Source organism: Lepisosteus platostomus, chromosome 12, assembly GCF_059453375.1.
Source record: "Lepisosteus platostomus isolate fLepPlt1 chromosome 12, fLepPlt1.hap1, whole genome shotgun sequence".
In the NCBI taxonomy this organism is placed as follows: domain Eukaryota; kingdom Metazoa; phylum Chordata; class Actinopteri; order Semionotiformes; family Lepisosteidae; genus Lepisosteus; species Lepisosteus platostomus.
Window position 1 is genome coordinate 5,202,382 of NC_142622.1, and position 21,300 is coordinate 5,223,681.

Here is a 21,300-nt window from a genome sequence, read left to right on the forward strand (position 1 = left end):
TGCTGAGGCCTCTGGGAGCTGTAGTTCTTTAATTCTACAGAACAATTCAGCACAAATCCAAACCTTCAGGCGCTCAGAACCTCGTTGTGATTCCAGGCCTTGTGTTGTATCAGTTTCGATGGACTTTTTCCAAAATGTATTTGAAGAAAGTCAGTCAGATTTCTTATTCTTTATTTCTAAATCCGAACATACACACTAGATACATTTCTATAGAAAGACCTGTATCATTTTTGGGGAAATTAACAGCTTGCATTAATTAGTGCCTATTAGTGCTGGTTGCCACAGAGGTGACAAACCAATTAAATTTTCAATTGCTGTTGAAAAAAACAGGTTGGATTTCTCAGCAATTCAAATTTAAATGCAAACTATAAGTTGAGTGGAACAGTGTTGTGGTCAATATCATACCCCAGATCTAATCTGAGCATATTTGCTTGCATACTTGTGCACAGTGAAAGAATATCAGATTTGTACTTTCCAAGATACAAGATAAATTTTGTACACCCAAGATATACCCGTATGGTGTCATATCATTCAAATGTTGATGTCAGTAATAAAATTGGTCAAGTAGGTAGTTTTCATTTTCTTTGTATTTCCATCACATACTTATTTTAGGCATTTTTTCTGCGAATACTTAAGCATATTTGTTTAGAGGTTACCCACCAGTACACACCAAAATGCTATGCTTTGACATTCTAAGAACAAGACTCTATTCGATTATTCCTGAAAGGACTTAGCATCCTTACAGCCAAAATATGTTTAATTGGTGTCCTTTAAAGATTTAAGAAATACTCTACAAGAGACTCTCAATTTAACAGACTAATCAAGGTGTCCGTTGTCAAATCCCTGTTAAATCACAAAATATATTTTTTCAGCCAAAAACAACCCAAAAACACACTATTACATGAGGCAGTTGATATAGTATTGATATATTTTATACACATATTATTGCTGGCAGGGTGGCACAGTGGGGCCCTGGGTTCAATTCTGGACCTGGGATACTATCTGCATGGGGTTGTATGGGCCCCGGGTGGACTTGGTGGGTCGCACAGCCACAGCCCAAGGTTAACTGGCATCTGGGAAATGTGGCCCTGGCGTGACTGTGTGTGTTGGCCCTGCGATAGATTGGCCTGCAGTCCTGTATCCTCTCTTGCTCCCACAGCTTGCCAGGACAGGCTGTGGCTACACTGAGACCCTGAATTGGATACAGCAGTTAGAAAATGGGTAGATAGATACATATACTGGATATGCTTTGACTTATTTTTTTTTTTCATAAGCAACTTGCCTGCCCCTGTAGGACACCACTGATATTCCTCCATTTTAAACCTATGTAGTATATCATTTTACCTTATTTTATGATTTGTGCATATTGTGGAGATTGGTGTATATATATTGTTAGGATTTTAGTGATTTTTAAAAAACGTTTGGTTCTTAAAAATGTGCTAAAGTTTATAAAGCAAACAGCACCCATTGTAAAGAAGTCTCCTATCACTGTACTGCCATATATTTTGTCCGTCACTGCCGGACAGTCCTGTATTTCTAATTTTACAGACAAAACTCCTCTGTAGTAGATTTTGTCCATTAAATCTGAAGTCCACTAAAACCAGGTCTGTTGAACAGAGTGATTACTGTATTTGCTTTTCAGTTTTGATGTTCTGTTTGTTTGATCAGTGTGATCAGTCGTGCTTCCGTTTGTTCACGTAGGGGCTGTAAAATGTGTTATTTAAAATGTAAAATGCGCATTCTCTGACTAATGCTGAATAATTACTGTTATGTCTTTGCTTATAGAACTGGTACAGGTTTGTACAAGCTTGGTACCCGTATTTGTCAACCATTGCTGAACAGGATTAGCAGGTTTCTATAACTACATTGTGCACAATAAAACTGTTTAGGGGTGCAAGTAGCATGTTTTGGTTTACTAATCTGACCCCATTTTTGACTCGGTTCTTTCCACGAGCTGTATGTATAGGGGCAAGGGCAAAGTCCACCATAGAGTAGTACAGTGTCATTGGAACAGAGCTCAGAGATGTTTGACTTCTTTCATTCAAAAAAGTGTTCAGCTTGAGCATACGAGTTTTGGTTAAAAATATTATTTAAAAAAATATTTGTATACATTATTTGGAATGTAACATGTTGACATTGGAAAGGGGTGATTACATCTACTGGATGCTATACAGTATGTCATCCCAATCTCATCCTAAATCAATTTCTGTGACTACAAAATGGACTTTTGCATAGCATCAGACTCTTCTGTGTTTGCCATATTCACCAGCTAGTTCCCATTGTACAGACTTTTGTGTAAAGTTTTGTGAGAATCGTATAATCAGATGTTTTCCTGTGCAGATTTGAAAGAAAATGTGTAAATACTTAATGTCTTCTAAAAAGAGCCAAGTAAGGAGTGCACCAATTCAAAATTGATATTTACTGAATTTTTGTCTGAAGTGAATCTTGATAAAGCTATGATCAGCTTGATTGTTAGTATGAATATTTGAAGAAGTGGAAAAATAGATCCAGTCTTAAGTGAGCTGAATGACTTATGAGTTTGCTTTGGAAAACTACATTCTTTGCCTACCCATCTAGAAAAGCGGCTTACTTTGTAAAATTGAATTTGCCTGCGACTTTAATTTGATTTCTGAGGTTGTATTTTTCATCCTAGTGTAGGAGGGCCTTTTTGTAGACTTTTTATATGGCAGGTCATTTTTTTGTCAAGTGTTCACAAAAATAGTGATGCTTTAATACATCTTCCCAGCTCATCCAGGGATGCCGCAACAGATCGTGTTTGACCAGATTTTCTCTCCCCCTCTCCTGCCCTTCCAGGACATGATGTTCCAGCTTCTACAGGGACTGGACTTCCTTCACTCACACCGTGTGGTGCACAGGGACCTCAAACCTCAGAACATCCTCGTCACCAGCAGCGGACAGATCAAGCTGGCTGATTTTGGCCTTGCAAGAATATACAGCTTTCAGATGGCACTAACCTCTGTGGTAAGTACGCAGGCTCTACAGTGCCACACGCTCGCTGCATGCCTGTTTCGATGGAAGGAGGGTCTGGTATGGCTGGAACGATCTCTTTGACACAACCTCCGTCCACAGATCACAGTAACGGGGAACTCTCTGGTTGCTAAGTCGGCATTGGTAAATGAGGGTACTAGACTGATGTCGGCAAAAGTACACCTCCAACAGTTCGAGGGTCCGCGGCTCGTTGTCTTTATCTCACTAAGCCTCTTCTCCCGTTCTGCAGTAACAGTCCAGAAAACTACAGGTGACAAAATTAAGACTGCGTTTTGGTGTTGAATATCTGAAAAGTGTCTTTCGTGTTTGTTTGAAAGGCGTTGGGGGTGGGGGGGGCTGTTAGCTTCTGTATGAGTGTGCTGAACTCACCAAGATGCTGGAGGGTGAGAGAGTGACTGTTAAACATTTTAGTTTTGGGGAATTTGTGGACTTTGTTGTGAAGCATCTATTTTCTTGGTATAACAGCATGTCGCTTTCGAATATGAAAGAATCCCTTTTAAGCCTTTAAAATGCTATTGCTCCCACATTTTCTCAAAACAAAGGAGCCGTTCATCTGGGACAAAAGGCTTGCTAGTGAGCCTTCCTCTGAAAACCTGATCTCTTTTTCTCTCTCTCCCTCTCTCTCTCTCTCTCTCTCTCTCTCTCTCTCTCTCTCTCTCTCTCTCGCTTGCTTGGATCGGGCAGACCTGGAATATCAAAGTGAAGGCTCCTGGGCGGAAAATGGTTTGTGAGAGCAATGAATGGCCATGTATTCCCACTGGTGGGTTGATGAGTGCAGCAGGTTGCTGCTGTGAAAAGGGCCTGAGGTCTCTTGGGATGAGCTTGAAAGCTCACAATCAGATGCAGCCAGAGATGCCCTGTAAATAATGCGTTTTGTAAAGTGAGAACGAAGGCTGCGACTGTGAGCCTGACAAGCCAGAGAGTAGCCGTGGCCGAGATGAAGCAATAAAACAGGTCCTGAGACACAGCCTTTTGAGATGGAAGGTGATGCAGCTTTTCGGTTTCCTTTTGAAGTCAGATTTTCTTGCAGATGACTCTGATATCTGCAGATATGTTGGAAGCTGAATAGGTTTTACGTTTCTCCAGGTCTGTTTCCTTAGGCGTGCTTTGAGGACCGGTGTGTTTCTTCAGATGTATTGTAGCGTTAGCTAAATGTGGCTAGAACTTTGGAGAGCTCACAGAAAGACTTTTTTTTTTCCCCTTGTGTCCGTAGCTGTTTTATTTTTCAGGTGAATGTGGGTTTTTTTTTTCAGAAGAAGTGCATGCCATTTGAAACTGTAGACCTGACTTTTAACAAATCGCTTGCTTCATTGCAGACAATTGCTTCAAAGTGTTAAGCTTTCTCATTGTCCAAAAAAGGAGATCGGAGCATTAATTATATCATTACTAATCTGAGAGAGCGATTAATAATTATACATCTTAATTATGTATCTTTTGTTTGTTATTTTAACATTCACAATTAAGAGTTTTTTACCCACTTTTTTGTTGGATTGCATTTTCAAGTGCATATTCTCTTCTGAATCTACAGTTTCTGCCTCCCAGGTGTAGATTGTTAAGGTGCCAGGCGTAGACAAATGTGTTATGTTTTTTCTTCATGTTTTAGAAAAAAAAAGTGACAAAAGCTGTTTAAACTCCATAGCGTTACGTGGCATGCAAAACAATACCTTATACAGGAATTGGCTCCAGTTAGTTATTCTGCGTAATTTCTCAATAGCTGCGGAATCTGTAGAATTTTGCTGTCTGGTTCAGCTCAATCAGGTTTAAAATTGGCAAAGAAATCACTGTTAAGACTATTTTGTAAAATCACTTCATCAAAGCCTTTGCTATTTTGGATTCTATTTAGTCCTGCCAGTTTACGCATAGATTTTTTTCTTTAACTTTTGGGACAAGCAGGTTGTCTATATCTTGAAGCAGTTGTCAGCTACAGGTGACTAACCTAATTGCTGCCTGAGCAGATGCCTCCAGTTCACAAGACTGGTGCCTCCAGTTCACAAGACAAGGTCTTCTTCTTCAGGGAACAAATTCTTTTAAGTAAAGACTAAAATCAAGAAGTGTTTTTTTTTTGCTGTGAGATGCTAAGCAGCTCATATCCAGGTTCATTCAGATCTCCTTATTAAATCTTATTACAGTGAAAGCATAATGCATAAAAGGTAGAGTAACATTCATGAATTAATAACAGTCATAAAATAGCCGTTTTAATTAGCGGACTAATTCCTAGAACTGAATTACTATCTAGGAGGAATGTAATGAGTAAAACAACAGGGGTTTCTGGTTTTCCTCCTTCTCTGTTTTAGCAGGCCATTCATTTCTCTAGTAGCATATCTTTCAGTGATTCATTTATACCCTCATGATTTAAAATTAGCAGATGAATGCAGAATTAACGTTTGAAGCTACAGAAGCGTTAACTGTCAGTTTTCAGGAAACCTTGCTCTTGCAGTTTAAAGGTGAAGACAGAAACTAGAAACTGTTAAAACATGGTGTTGTCTTCAGTTTGTCTAAAAAATGTTTTACCATCGTTGTAAAAAGTGGTAGCTTTTTTTGTACTACTGCATTTCACCAATGCTAGGCAGTCTCTGATGTGTGTTTGTGTGTGTTAAGGAGGTGGTATAGTCGTCTTTGCTCACATGATGGTTGATCTTATCCACTTATGTGCATAATTTCATGGCCTTCTCCCTGACATTCCTAAATGTTCTTGATTGTCTCTCCCTTTCTCTTGTTCCCTCTTGTCTCCAACTGCCTTGTTGTGGGAGAGTAAGGTGCCTAAATGCAAATCAGACCACCCATTTGGAACGGCCCTGGTGTGATTAGCAGTTCACAAACAATTCTGTATGGTGTCATTTATTGTTCTTCTGTAATTGATTGTTTCATCACGAGTTTAGTCTCCTTGCAGATCTTTTGTTGTGCATGGCAACTAAAAGGATGGGTCTAAAATGAAACCCTGAGGCGTAGTGGGGGAGGAAGACTTTCCCCCTAATCTTTGTGAATGTGATCCTTTCTGTTGCCTCTGTTTCTCTAAAGATATCTTTTGACACTCTGCTTGCAGACCAGACAGCAGTGCTAATCAGGAGGTCCTTACTTGTGTAGAATTTAGAAATACAGTACATGCCATAGTATTGTAATTCTCTGCATTTTTAAAATGAGGTGTATGCACAATGGTGCCGGCAATATCTTAACTTTTTGGAACTTCGTAAGCAAACATTCTGGTTGCACTTTATTAACATATTCAAAGGAATGTGTGGGTTTCTAACGGTCTCCTTGTTGAAGCTGATACCCTGGCCTCTTTTGTGAAATGACCAGATAAGACTCTCTAATCAATTACTAGCAAATGGACCAGCTAGACTGGCCTCTCGGTTGTAACGTTTTAGTTCCTTTTAGTTTTCTAAAGTCAGTTGCTTATGATGAATCACCTGCACTTTCCTGGTATTAACTTTCTTACTCATCATATATATTATCATACTCATTTCATAGGATTCTTTTTGGAGCTCCTACTCACATTTTTCCTTGTCATATGGATAAATTGGTCCTGCACAAATTCTTGTGAAGACACTTTTCTGTCCTGATCATTGATTGAAGGATGCTGGTGAAGGAGTCTTCAATTGAGGAATTCTGTATGTTCCTTCTGTGAAGCCTTATATTCTGTCTTGTAAGATTCTGCATCAAACTTTTCCCCCAGTTGGTGCATTAAAATGTTTTTTCAGAAGAGGTTTCTTCACATGATTTCAATAAAACGTAACTGTGTCAACATAAAAGAAATTTCAGAGAATAACAAAGAACAAATAAAATATTTCAGATGCACTCCTTGTTTTTTTCCCGTTTATATACAGTATCTGCTTGACTTTGATTATTTTCAGCTGATGCTATTTTTTAATTAAACGGTAAGTTAGGAAACATAGTCCAGATCAGCTGTTTTTTATCTTCATTGAACTTCTTACTGCAGATGATAAGCTAAAATAAGCTAAAATCATCCTATTCAGGTGTTGCACCACAACCTGCAAGTTTCAGATTTGCCTGTTTGTTTAGTTGTTTTGGTTCATGAGCATCTCTGTACCACTTTGTACACAAAACAAGGTTGTGGTTATCTGCTTTTGCTATCTAAATTAGAAATCAGTGTAAATGAACCAATTGTTTATGGATTCATCATCATGTAGGCTAGCAGCCAACAAAAAAAAAAAGAAAAAAAGCAGGAAAAGAAAAGTGCTCTAAAAATAAAGAACTATTGTGAAATGGGAAACAATATGAGCTATATTTACCTGTTAAAGCATAAAGCCTTCTTTTAATGTGTTAATAATGTGCACTTGGGTGGAGATTTCATATCTGCATAGAAGCTTAAACCTTTCCATGACAGTAATGTAGTTCAGAAAACGTGAATATTCAGGAATTGCACAAAGTAACTTTTTTTTAGATTTTTAGAATCAAGTCTTATGGTTCAATAAAAGCTGCTTCATCGAACATCTACTGTACTTATATGTAGGGCATCTTGTGTTTGGTTATAACCAATCAAAACATCCCTGATGCGATAAAATTGAATTCTGTGTGTTTATCATGTAAATGACAAAAAATGCCATGAAGGCTTCTGCAGTTTACATTGACTTCGCCTCTTTCCCGGTGCTGGTTTTAAGGCAACTTGCTTACACCCCTTTCCTGGCCTTTCTTAGTCGCATATTAAGTATCTCTGCATTTGTTTGGATGAAACCCACCCCTAGGAACTCAAGATTAGCTCATCCCATACAAACTTCCATTTTAATCATAGTCCACGCATGGGAGGTTATAAAACCCGAACTATGGAAGAAGTAAAGTGCTTAGTGACACAAAAGCCCATGAAGGAGTGTGTCTGCAATCACAGTCAAACATAATGAGGAAGGTGCTACTGTGCAAGTGATGGAGAGTCGCAGGTGTGCAGTCACCTGCTGTGGTATGCCCTGTAGTGTAACTGCTGTACATGGAAAAAATACAGATCTTCTATATGATCAGTGTTTCATTCAAATTCGTAAGCATTGTATTTTGACTGATCTGGGAATAGTGTGAAAGAATAGGAAAATATTTCATTGTGATTGTATTCTTAGAAAACCTTTTATCATGTCTCATTATCTCATTGGCATTTGTATAAAGAAATTACTTGAGAGAAATGTGGGACTTGTGTATAAAAGCGAAATATCTCTTAAGTTTAGAAAGCAAAGCTATAGTGCTTTCACAGAAACTATTTTCTGTATGTTATCTCTCAAAGAAAAAATAGTGTGAGAAAAGGGAGGCTTTAAGTGACTGAAAAACCGTTATTATGCAGTCATTACAGGCACAGCACCAAAGGACTGTCCATCAATATAATGTGACAAAATTGTACAGAAGTAATTATAGACATATATTACTTGTATTATTATTTGTTTAAGGTTGTGGAAATGATTATTTTCGACCTAAGCCTGCAGATACAAGGTGACATTTCTATTTGGAAATAAAATCCTGGGAGATAATTATCCTGATTGCAACATCACTAATGGACACACATAGAGCATACACTTAGATTTTCAGAACGCATTTTATAAAGTTCCTCATGAAAGATTAATCCTAAAATTGCAGGCAGTAGACATTTTAGGTAGTATGAGGTTAGGATCAAGAAATCTTGGATTGGATAGAAAACCATGAGTGCAAATAAGAACGAAATGCTACAATTGGTGTCATGCAATTAGTAACCTCAAGTCTCTGGAATTTGACCAAGTTCTCCCAAATCTATATCAGTAATCTATATCAGTGAAGTACTAAATTAGGAGGGTTAGCAAACACTCTTGAAGCTGCAAGTTTGAAAGACTTAGATAAAATTAAAGACTGGACAAATACACGTACCTTGCAGATTATATTAAATGTAGTTCAGGTGGGGAGCTGGGTAAGCATGCGCAGGCTGCAAAGGAACAAGTAATAAGTTTATTCCATGCTGAAAAGAGAAGAGAGAAAACACAACGTTTCGGCTGTTGACCCAAAGAAGGCTCCACAGCCGAAACATTGTGTTTTCTTTCTTCTCTTTTCAGCATGGAATAAGCCTATTACTTGATATTAAATAGAGATAAGTACAGACAATAATAGGCAGGGAGCAGCATGATGTATAAATGGAAGATATGAAACACTGAGCTATTTATGAAAAAACCTCTACATTGTCTAGACAGTGTGGGGAAAATGTCAAAACAGAAGGTCAGTGTATCCATGTAAAAGTGCAAAATTAAAATCAAAGATGTTAAAATTGTACAATCCACTTGTATGACCATATTTAGAATATTGTGTGCAGTTTTGGTCACCCTTTTACAAAAGAGATATCACTGTGCCTTACAAGAGCAACTGGGTTCCAGGGGTTAAGGGAAATGTCCAATACTATGAGGAGACTCGATTCAAATATTCAAAATCCTTTAAAGGAGTGTTGTGCTCAACTCAGTGTACTTCTTCAGAACCAACTGTGAACCGTGAGCTACAGCACCAGGAGGCATTTTCTATACAGCCAGTGTTGTAGGGCTCTGAAACAAACGACTCTGCCATGTGTCTGAAGTAGATTCTCAGGTTTTTTTCAAGAAATGTCTGGATGAGTTCTTCATTCACTTCGCTACTAGTCACCAAAAGGGACACCTGGGACAAATGGCTTTGTTTTGTTCGTAAAATGATTCTATTATTGTTACGCAAGGGATTTTGAAGGTTGTATTGGAATTTGCTCTGAATCTCAGTCTTGCATGTCTGTGAGCGGGGCTGTGGCTTGTGGGTGAACTCCTTACCATGTCTGAACAGAGCCGTTTCACATTATTGCACATTGTTTGTGAATCTGCTATGGCTTTAACATCATTGTGAGATGTTAATACGGCTGTGGAGTCACACAGAAAAGCTGTTGGGTAAAAGTACTGTTACAATTCTTGTGGGAAAATGTGCTTCAGTGGCTTACTGGCATCACTGCTGGAATGTGGCATTTTAAACTACCTTTTATAGTGGGAAAGAATTCAGGCTAGAATAAACAGTCTGACCTTGCAAAGCTCTACAGTGTCTATAAGAGGCCTGTTTCCACGATTTGCTTTCTATTAGTGAATTCAAAACCGAAAGTGTAAGCTGTACGTAACAACAGTTGTGTAGAGTCTTCAGTCACAAAAACATGACACAATAATGGTGAAGCCTTGAGGCACAAAAACTCAAAAACACATACATACAGCATTTGGCAAACAATGTATTTAGAGTCATTAAGATGAATGAAAAAACAATTTGGTGAAGGAAAAAAAAACTTCCTTAGGATAAAGGATTTTACGTTAAAACAACGCATGTTGAATATGATAACTAAAATAACAGTAATGCTTATCAAGGCACTTCAGTTTTTCAGTCATTGACAATTAACAACACATAACATGTTTTCTGAAGGATTATGAAGTCCAGTGAAATGCTGCTTTCAGTTAAGTTGCTATCTCTTGTCTTTCATCACTATCAACAGTATTGGATGCATGCCATTAGATCATATAGCAGAAGCAACTGGAGTTTGTTTTGCAGTTAAAGAGAGATACAGTATTTTACTGGGTGAATAGCCACATTACATTGGAAGTTCATTTTAGGTGAATTCGTTTTCCAATGCCTGAAATGCCTGAAATGTTTCAAAGGAAAATTCTGTACCCTTCTCTATGTAACACAACCAATACAAGTATTTTAAAAGAACAGATTCAGTGACAGAAAGCTTTAGAAGTACCACATGCACCATGTTTATAGGGAAACTAAATAAATACTAGTGACTTTTCAGGAAACTGCAAAATATGTGGTTATATTAATTTGTAACGGTATTTCTTTTTTTTGATTTCTCAACTGTGATTAAACCCACATGTTAAGTATTTAAGAAAAATTTCCTATCAAAAGTATATTTTATGAGACATGCTGGACCTCTCCAACCTCTGTGTTGATTCGGTGACTTCTGTTATGTAGATTATCATCAGGTTTTAATACCATAATTTAACAAATCTTTAACAGTAGAATTTGAGCATTAACAATAGTTAACTTGTCATCAATCAGTTTTTGCAGTACAAATAGGTTTTTTTTTAAAAGCTCTGAATATATCATCAGTTAACATCTTTTTGATGCAGCTCAATTTATCTTCAAGTATCATAGTTAACATTCTACACATCTCTTCCACATCTTGCTCAGAAAACAATGGGTTCATGAGTCAGTTTGGTGTTTCTCATAAAATCAAATTACAATTTGCTCTGTAATCAGCTTTGCTGATTTTATGACTGAGATGTATTGTTGGTATGATTGTATTCCTGAAGCCTACTGGTTAATTACCATCTTTACAGTGAGATAACCAGAGCAACTGTAATTCAGCATTTCATTTCATCATATGTTTGCCACTGTTGGCTTCATCCAGTGCGTGCAAGTACAGTACATTTACTACTGTTTACTACTATTCTTATGAAGAATAAATTATTCAGTAATTCGATTAAATTCTAGTAGTGATTAAATGAGCCAACGATTAGAAAGGGAAAGCATAATTATTATGTCGGCTCACCTGGCTGTGGAAAGCAGCACTGACTTTTGTTGAATTATACTATTTATAATCTTCTTGTAACAGAAATTAAAGCTGGCAAACGTCCTCAGCCGATAAAAACATGACATTCTGGCTTGTGACTTAGCGCTGGCCAAGTGACTATACATTGAATAGTGACATTGAATGACCATGTTTACTCTCTGTAATGCAACACTGATTGATTTCCCTTGTGAAACCCTTTCCCAATGAAATTATGGCACGGATGGTAAGCATTGCTGCCTCAGAGTGCAGAAGCTCAGGGTTCAGTTCCAGACCCGGGCCGCTACTCGCATGGACTTTGTATGTTCTCCCTGTGTTCGTGTGGGTCTCCTCCAGGTCCTCCGGTTTCCTCCCACATTCCATACTGGTGGGCTTTTGGGAAAATTGGCCCTAGGTGTGAGTGTGCACGTGTTTGTGCTGTCTGCCCTGCGATGGACTGGCATTCTATCCAGAGTGTATCCTGCCTTGCTCCCATTGCTTGCCTGAACGGGCTCTGGCTCCCCCTCAACCCTGTATTGGAAGAATCGGTTTGAAAATGGATGGATGAATATAAATCTCTCTTACTAAAGATCAGTTGCATGTAGTTTGCTGTTTTGATCAAATCAGTACTTACTAGAAAATAATTATGTATATTTTAAATTCTAAATAATAATAATTGCTTAATAATTGCTTACACTTATAAAGCGCTTTTCTGGACACTCCACTCAAAGCACTTTACAGGTAATGGGGCTCCCCTCCACCAACACCAATGTGCAGCATCCACCTGGATGATGCGACAGCAGCCATAGTGCGCCAGAACGCTCACCACACATCAGCTCTCAGTGGGGAGGAGAGCAGAGTAATTAAGCCAATTTATAGAGGGGGATTGTTAGGAGGCCATGATTGATAAAGGCCGATGGGAAATAATGTAGCCAAGTTAAAAAAATCCTTACATTTCTAACCACCTTACATTTTTGTTTTAATGTGTTCTGAGAATTAGGGTGCCACCAGTTCTCACTTTAACACTCTTTGGGAGTGTTTTTCATCATATCCTCTCACTGAAATAAACAATGCAAAGCATCAAGAGGCCAGTCATCTTGAGGGGGTAGACAGTATATCCTCAGAAACAGCCATCAGCCATATCACCCTGCAGCTTGCAACTGGCAGCCCACTGGAGCTCAGCAGGTTTGAGCCTAGCCAGTACCTGGATGGGAGACCTGTTTGCTTCTGGAAGAGATGTTAGTGTGGCCAGCAAGGGGCACTCACCCTGCACTGTGTGGGGGTCCTAATGCCCTAGTATACTATAGACAGATAGATAAGACTTTATTGATCCCAAAGGGAAATTGATTAAATAGTGTCACAGGGCCACAGTGCTGCAGGAGGTGTCTTCCTTCCTATAAATGCCCTGTCCTTCAGATGAGATGTTAAACCAAGGTCCTGACTGTCTGTGGTCATTAAAAATCCCAGGGCGTATCTCTAAAAGAGTAGGGGTCTAACCATATTTCCCATCCAAATTTCACTCTGGCCTTCATCAGTCATGGCCTCCTAATAATCCCCATCTCTGAAATGGCTTCATCACTCCGTTCTCCTCCTCACTGAGAGCTGCTGTGTGGTGAGCGTTCTGGCACAGTATCTCTGCTGTTGCATCATCCAGGTGTGGCTGCCCACAGGTGGTGGTGGTGGTGGGGATCCCCATTAACTGTAAAGCACTTATTATAGGAATTATTATTATTCATTACTTTGTCATTGTCATACCGGCCTGACATTGCGTTTCTAAATAGGTGGGGCTTGCTCTTTTACCTTTGGAAAAGCCTAGGATAGTAAAGCCACCTCTTTACACAGCTGTGGGCCTGAAGGAATAGTGGGAACCGGAAGATATGGAATAAATTGCTCTTTTGCTTAAGAAATCCAAGCATGACAGCGGCTATTGCCATGTGCGGCAGGTACCAGACAGGAATAAAGAATAAGATTCCATGCCTGCAGCTCAGGGGATTCCCATCTGACCCAGCTCTAACAGGTTTGACCTCTCATTACTAAGAAGCAGAGGGCTTTTGGAAACTTGTGTGACTTAACTAATGGTAATATTAAAGAGGGTCTTTAATGCCTTATGTTATTAAGGCATTAAAGGCACTAATGCCAGCAGCCATATCACCCTGCAACTCACAACTGGCAACCCACTGAAGCTAAGCAGGTGTGAGCCTGGTCAGTACCTGGATGGGAGACGACCTGGAAAAAACTAAGGTTGCTGCTGGAAGAGGCGTTAGTGGGGCCAGCAGGGGGCGCTAACCCTGCGGCTCATGTGGGTCCTAATGCCCCAGTGTAGTGACGGGGACACTATACTGTAAAAACAGGCGCTGTCCTTCGGATGAGACATAAAACGGAGGTCCTGACTCTCTGTGGTCATTAAAAATCCCAGGGTGTTTCTCGACAAGAGTAGGGGTGTACCCCGGCGTCCTGGCCAAATTTCCCATCGGCCTTTATCAATCATGGCCTCCTAACAATCCCCCTCTATAAATTGGCTTAATTACTCTGATCGCTGATGTGTGGTGAGTGTTCTGGCGCACTATGGCTGCCGTCGCATCATCCAGGTGGATGCTGCACATTGGTGGTGGTGGAGGGGATCCCCATTGCCTGTAAAGCGCTTTGAGTGGAGTGTTCAGAAAAGCGCTATATAAATGTAAGCAATTATTATTATGTTTATCTCAGACAACCAATTGGTTGTCTGGTCAATTAGTTTGGGACTTTAGTCCTTGAATTGTCAGGCTACTCATTAAATCACATAGACTTCGGGCCCAACGGCATCAACTGCTCCTCTTCACAAAGGCTGTATTTGTGACGCTGTAAAGATTCATAATAAGGTCATTTTTGGATCTGTTTTTATGCAACGAAGCTGTAAAATACAGGCAATGAACAGATGGTTTCTCAAAGCATGACCAAAATTTGTTGTAGTATCTACGATGTTGCAGAGTAACAAAGCTGTTTTTCACTGAACAGAAAAACAGACTTCTCAATATCAGGACAAATGTCATTGGGACTGTGATCCTGATTTTCCAAAGTTGGTAAGGGCTTTTCTAATAAGCATGGACATTAAAGTTAGAAAACGTATGGTCAGAATTTGTCAAATTGGTCAGATATGTGCAAATAGAAAAATTGTATCAGATTGAAAAGGCTTATCTGGAAGGAAGGACATAATGAAATAAAAACTAGTTTGGAATGCTGCAAAAGTAGTTCAATTGGAAACCACTTATGAGTAAACCTTCTACCAACAAAATCTGGGCCTTTAAGCATAACTTTGTGGTAAGAAACACACCCTGAGTCTCTAGAATGTTGCTTTCAAATCATAATTTAACTTCCTTACAAAGTAAGATTTGTGTTTCATTGCATTTCATGTAAAAAGCTGCAACAAAAGTCCTTATAAATGGTATTATGTCAACAAAAGGAACCACATAATATACAGTAGCATTTGCAACAAACTCTAATAACGTCAATTTTGACTGAATATAAATAAAAACATCATAAGTTGAATATTGAGACTGGAAATGTCATTGTGGGTGCCATTTACTGGCTTATCACCTAATTTTAATAAAATGTCCCCTCTATCAAGGAGAAGTGTGGTTAAATTCAATACTACTTACCAGCAGAGGAATAAATACAATAGCTGTGTTTTATTGTAATGCAGGAATAGCGTATGTGCCAAATATACAGTAGTAACTTAAGGTACCAGTGAATGTGGAAACATTTATATTGTTTATTTTTTATCTTGTTGTTTCTATTTTCTAATTGACAGAGGGATATTTCCAGTACTTAGAAAGGATGACACATCATGCCAAATGCGGTGGAGTCATTCATAGATTCAAGACATGTTTGTATCATTTACAGTAAGCGGAGGGTTTCATTGTTTGGAGTGATTGGAGTGGGCTGGGGCTGGGTGGTAACTAAAATAAATAAGCAGGAGGGCGGACGAGGTCAGCGAGTCTGAAGCCCATTAGGTTACAGGAGTGTTAGTAAGGTTAATGAGAGATGGGCTGGCCCAGTATGCGGAGCAAATGTGACTGTTAAAGGGGAACTGCAGTGCGATTTTCATATTTAGGGGTTAGAAAGAATCAGCACTGATGAGTGCATTTCAGGAAATGTACAATCACAGTATAATGTACACAGTAACTTGTAGAACCTCCAATTTGCATCACAAAAGAGACAGAATTTCCAGGTACAGTAAGTGCAGCACCTTGTTCTGTGATTCAGAGGGAGGCAACAAAACGTCCAGTGATGTGTGCGGCCCTCTGACACTGTAAACAAGCAGGCCTTTGAATACATCTCTTTTAATCCAATAGAAATATTGCGCTTTACTTTGAGATGGTTTTGCTGACAAATACTACTTACTTGTTAACTCTGGTTGCAGATCGCATTGGAACATTTCTGCAGTGAAACGTCTGCTACACCAGCTGTATTTATACACTCGCACACCCCAGTACATTAGTCATCACGGAGACCAGTGAGCAGGAAGGGACGCATCCCTTCCTGCTCATTTAATAACCATTTAATGGCAATTTGTGGGAACTCGAATGCAAGTTGCCTCAACACGGTGACTTATGCAACTCTCACAAACATCACAATGTTATGCTTATTTTGAAATTGGTAATTTTTTTCTATACCGACAATGAATTTATTTGCAAGGATCTCATTTATCTACTGTTTGAATGAAGTCATGGTGTCACCTTCAGTAGTAGCTATGGTTCTTGACTTGTAAATGGAAGGTTGTGGATTCAAATCCCAGTTAAGACATTAACATACCCTGGAGCAAGGTACCTGCACTTTACCTGAATTGTTCCAGTAAAAACACACAGCTCTCAGTCTCAGAATGTGCAGTGAAACACAAGGCACAAGTGGAAACTACATGCAAGTGCATTTAAATCTGAAAGCAGCAGGCACTTGCAGAGTAGAACAAGCTACCCAGCCATGTTGTTGAAGCCGATACCATGCCTTTGTTCAAACAGCAGCTAACTGACATATTTGAATCAATTAACAAGTAACTTCCAAATGGGCTAGTTAGGCTGAATGGCCTTCTCTCATTTGTAGCCTTTTATATGGTCTCATACAGTAAATGTAAGTTGCTTTGTGTAAAAGTATCTTCCAAATAAATAGAAATATATTTATATATGATATAGCTGACAGCTATATCATCCTGCAACTCGGAACTGGCAGCTCACTGGAGCTCAGCAGCTGTGAGCCTGGTCATTACCTGAATGGGAGACTCCTGGGAAAACTAAGGCTGTTCATTGGATGAGATGTAAAATCAAGGTCCTGACTCTCTGTGGTCATTAAAAATCCCAGGGCATTTCTCAAAAAGAGTAGGGGTGTAACCCCGGTGTCCTGGCCACATTTCCCCCTGGCCTGTACCAATCATGGCCTCCTAGTAATCCCAATCTCTGAACTGGCTTCATCACTCTGTTCTCCTCCCCACTGAGAGCTGGTGTGTGGTGAGCGTTCTGGCGCACTATGGCTGCTGTCGGATCATCCAGGTGGGGCTGCACACTGGTGGTGGTGAAGGGGATCCCCATTACCTGTAAAGCGCTTCGAGTGGAGCGTCCAGGAAAGTGCTTAAGTGTAAGGAATTATTATTGTATTATCGAGTGAAAGGAAAACATGATACATATAATAAATCCCCCTCACTAAGAACACCTATTTTGTGCATTGTAAGCCCATGTTTATGTACAATATTTTAACTGGCTTCCTTTGGAATCTTTTTTTTTCAGCAAGACAAAAGGGCAGCACTGCAAAAAGATGGGAAAATATGTTGTGCGACATATCTGGGGAATGTTGTGATACTGCTTCCAAATTAAGCATGCATGTAGAAACTACACCAAAAATAGGGTGGCCCGAGGATGGACAAAATAGTGAAACAATACACAATAAAGTTTTTATTTGGTATTTCCTGTGAGGCTTTGCCAGTTGTCAAGGAGTGTACTGTATTTTTGTTCATCTGTATTAATTGTTGAAGGGGAATGGCAGGGGGCCAAGCTGTAAGGGACTGATTGGGGGGGAAAATGGCATCTGGATATTGAAGCCTTGCCTGTACTGAAGAAAAAAGCACAAAAAAAATTACAGCATGTATCAGGAATTTTCCAACTAATGATGTGCGGATGTGGTAGCACTAGGGAAAAAGAGCCAAACTGAGCTCTCTTTGTTCACTGAGTAAGGGCCCCAAGTAACATTCCTTTAAGCTGTGCATACTTTGGCAACAGTTGTGCAGTTTTTAACTGTATACTGTTTATGCCTCAACTCAGTTGTTACTTCATATATCTTTCCTCTGGCTGGGTCAGCTATATTGTTACCATTCGCATGGTCTTCTTTCAAGAAAGTGACAGGACTCCAGACATATGCTACAGTATATATTCTACCACACTGATTGCAAAGATGGATTATTAGGTAAAGTTCAGGACAATCACCTGTGTTCTAGACTGATAGCGTTCCCATTTCTATGTGTAAGGACACAGACCAGCATGTTGCCAAATTGAGTTCCCTGAAATGCTGCTTCCTTGTTCTCTCAATGACTCTGTCCACTTCAGAGACCTTTGGCAAACACCACTTCAGATGCAGCAAAGTTGCCTGACAAGCAGTAATTTTTTTCTCTGAAAAACATTTATTTCCCAGTGTTTTGCGCAAACTGCAAGCACATGGTTGGAAAAACGAATTATGTTCAAGTTAGCGCAGGCTGTAGAGGCAGATACATGTTTAGCAACAAATAAAATGTGTTTTTCCCAAGTGTTATGTTCTGCATGCAGTAAATTGTTATTATTAAAGCTCTGCTTTTCATAATGGAATTCCCCTTTCTTAATTGAGCTTTCTTAAGAAATTCTGGCTGTTCAGTTTTCTGGCTGTATTAAAAAGACTATCTGTAGATCTTATTATTTGTCTGTAGCAAAAACAAACTTCTCTAGTCGGAATTTCCAGTTCTTTGATATTTGTTATGCCCTGCCAATTTGGAATGCACAGTTCTTATTCGACTTGACTTACTGCTTAAAACATCTTACTAGCAGGAAAGGGAAGAAGACAATGTGTGCATCTTCCACAACATCAAAGGCTCAAAGGAATGTCTTGCTCTGACAGGCTAAAAGAGCTAAATCTTTTTAGTTTTGAACAGAGAAGACTACGAAGAGACTCGATTCAAATACGTAGAATCTTCAAAGGCGCTGACAGAGTCGATATAATGGAAACAGGGGGTACTTCTGGAACAACCTACAGTATGTTTTTGAAGATGATCCAAGCTTCCTTCAAGAAAAGGCTTGATTATATCATTGGATTGGAATTAGCCACTAGCAGCCAATAGGTTAGATGGGTTGAGTGGGGATCTCTGATCTCTGGTTTGTACCCGGATTTGTGTTATGTTTAAACTTGCAACCCTATGAACCCACAGCACCGAAATGAAAGCTAAGGCATCTACTGTAGAAGCCATGGGACTCACTACTGCCTAGCAAAGACAAACTGACTGCCAGCAAATGACAGTCCAGATATAATTATCTAGTCCAGAAGAATGTACGATAAACTGTTATTAAGTGCTTACTACGACATTATTGTACTGTAATAAGCTGTAAGATAACCGTGCCATGACCAGGATGTGAATCAAGTACATGTATACTCCAAGGACAAAATCATCATGCAAATATAAAATAACAATAACATTAACTTGAATGTGGAACAAGAAACTGCAACATTTTTGTACAGCAGAATCCAGGTTACCGTTGCTAAATGACAGAAACCCATTTTGTCTGGGCTGTAGGATCCAGCAAGAGTGTTCATCAGTTTAGACCCTCAGATGCCCCACCAGTAAAAATCATTTTGACAGCGCGATCATTTATTTTTATTGTTACAGCTTATGAAAAGCAGCATTTGCATATTTGAAAAATATGTTTGCTAAAACCACAAGAATGTAATAAAAACAGCCTAGCACTATGTGTTTTGAAGAGTGATGTTTCCAGTAACAGCCATCAGTCAATTTAAATGACATGACGGAACAAGGATTTAACCAGAAAAAAAAAAATTTGACTGTTTTTATGCAGAGAATGGTGCATCAAATCAACCTCTTGCCCATCTCTGAAGTTAAGTAAACCTAAATGATCTTGTTTAGAAACTTATACTTAAACAGCCTTTCCTGTATAAATAGAATACCTTACCTCACATCTGCATTTGAAATTATTGCTTCCCCAAACCAAATGTCTTAGTGTCTGTGCAAATGTTGGCTGATGTGTTTCTATATTGCATTTATTTTCGGTGGATATGCTTTGAAAGAGAAAGTGTTGTTCTCATTCTTGAGAAGCAGGTTGAATTATGATGTGATGTGACCTGAGCTCCGCTAAAGAACGATAAAAGATCTGGCTTTCTGGATGATATGTTAAGGAGAAGGCAAGGGAAGGTTTAGCATTATTCATGTACATTATTTCAGTCGGGGTGAAAATGCAAAACTATCTTGAAGCCAAATCATACCAGATACTAGGAGCTTCGTAAGACTAATCAAGGAAAACCCTGTCTGCTGCTGTTAGTGGCCCAGTAGGTGGCACTCTTCCCCCTGGACAGAAATTCCAAACAGGTATTCCACTGTAGTTACAGGGGGCACTGAATTGCTGGAGTTGTTATATAACAGGTCATTAAATCAAGATCCCGACTACGTATTGTCATTACAAGTCCTATGGTTTGGATACCAGTCCCATACATTCCCTAGGTTCAAGCTTGCTCAGTCTAATCCTCTTACATTCCACCCTCATTTCAACTGATGAAGAAATGTCCTCACTCATTTCCCTGATCTGCTACTGTACATGATAAAGCTGCATAATATCCAGGCAGGTTTCTACACTTAGGTAGTGGATGAAATGAAGCAAAGGGAATCCTCCTAATGAAATGCAATTTAGTAACATTTAAACAGGGTGTCAGTAAGTAGTGTATCAGTGGCCATTCTAAATGTGCAGAAACTTAAGAGTCAAGCATACTGTTCCTTATACTGCTTTTCATTTCCTAGTCAGGAATCACTCAAAGAAAGGGATGCCTTCAGTTTGATTGTAAGTACTTGACAGCACGCTTTTTAACAGGTAAAGTAAAAATGGCTCTCTGCATTCTCTGTAATAAAAAACAAATATCTCCTTCCTTCTTGTGCACTGTAGTGGTTTATTGACCTTACTGCTGCACTTTTCTTTTCTTGGACAGTGGCACATTGTTGACCTTGGGAGATGTAGTGATGCTCACATTGTCAGGCAGAGTCATACGACAGCGCTATTTGTGAGACAGAACTGCGGAACATGGAGAGTGTATGGGTATCAGTGCTGTCTGTCCCACTTTCTGCTCTGTGGCAAAAAGGCAAAGGTGAATTCTCTTGGCTTTGTACTACAAGGTCAAGCCTCTCAGTTTCGATGTGTCCCGTACTGTAGATACCTCCTGTTGTAATGTGAAAAGTCTCATTCTGCTCTGGCTCAAAGGAATGTCAAGGTCTGCTTTAAAGAGCCCTTTTCATCCCTCCCTCCCCCCTCCCACTGCAAGGGAGTGTAAACATAGGCATGGAGCCAAATGTCATCAGCAGGCCTAATTCTTAGTGGCTGCCTTCTATTGTTTTTGTTATACTAAGGAAATAAAGTCAGATAAATTATTTTCTCTGAAAACAAAGTGCAACAGAACACAAAACGCACTTTAAGTGATTCTTGCTGGCGGCCTGCAAGGAAAGGATTTGCTTGGTCAGTGGGGCTTCAGCTATAGCATAGCTGCAATTCTCCAGCTAAGTGAGACTGCTTTCTCACCAGAAAGGAATG

The 21,300-nt window shown here is 39.4% G+C and overlaps 1 protein-coding gene across 5 annotated transcripts in view; it reads left to right on the forward strand.

Moving 5' to 3' along the window:
* The window catches only part of cdk6 (cyclin dependent kinase 6), a 78,472-nt gene that overhangs the window by 22,610 nt on the left and 34,562 nt on the right, over positions 1-21,300 (forward strand). For 4 of the 5 annotated variants that reach the window (XM_088600546.1, XM_088600543.1, XM_088600544.1 and 1 more), the window contains 2 exons: positions 2,815-2,982; positions 3,694-3,732. In XM_088600546.1, the coding sequence (XP_088456672.1) occupies positions 2,815-2,982; positions 3,694-3,732 (207 nt within the window). The remainder of the gene's footprint in view (positions 1-2,814; positions 2,983-3,693; positions 3,733-21,300) is intronic. The other variant, XM_088600548.1, reaches the window with a different exon arrangement.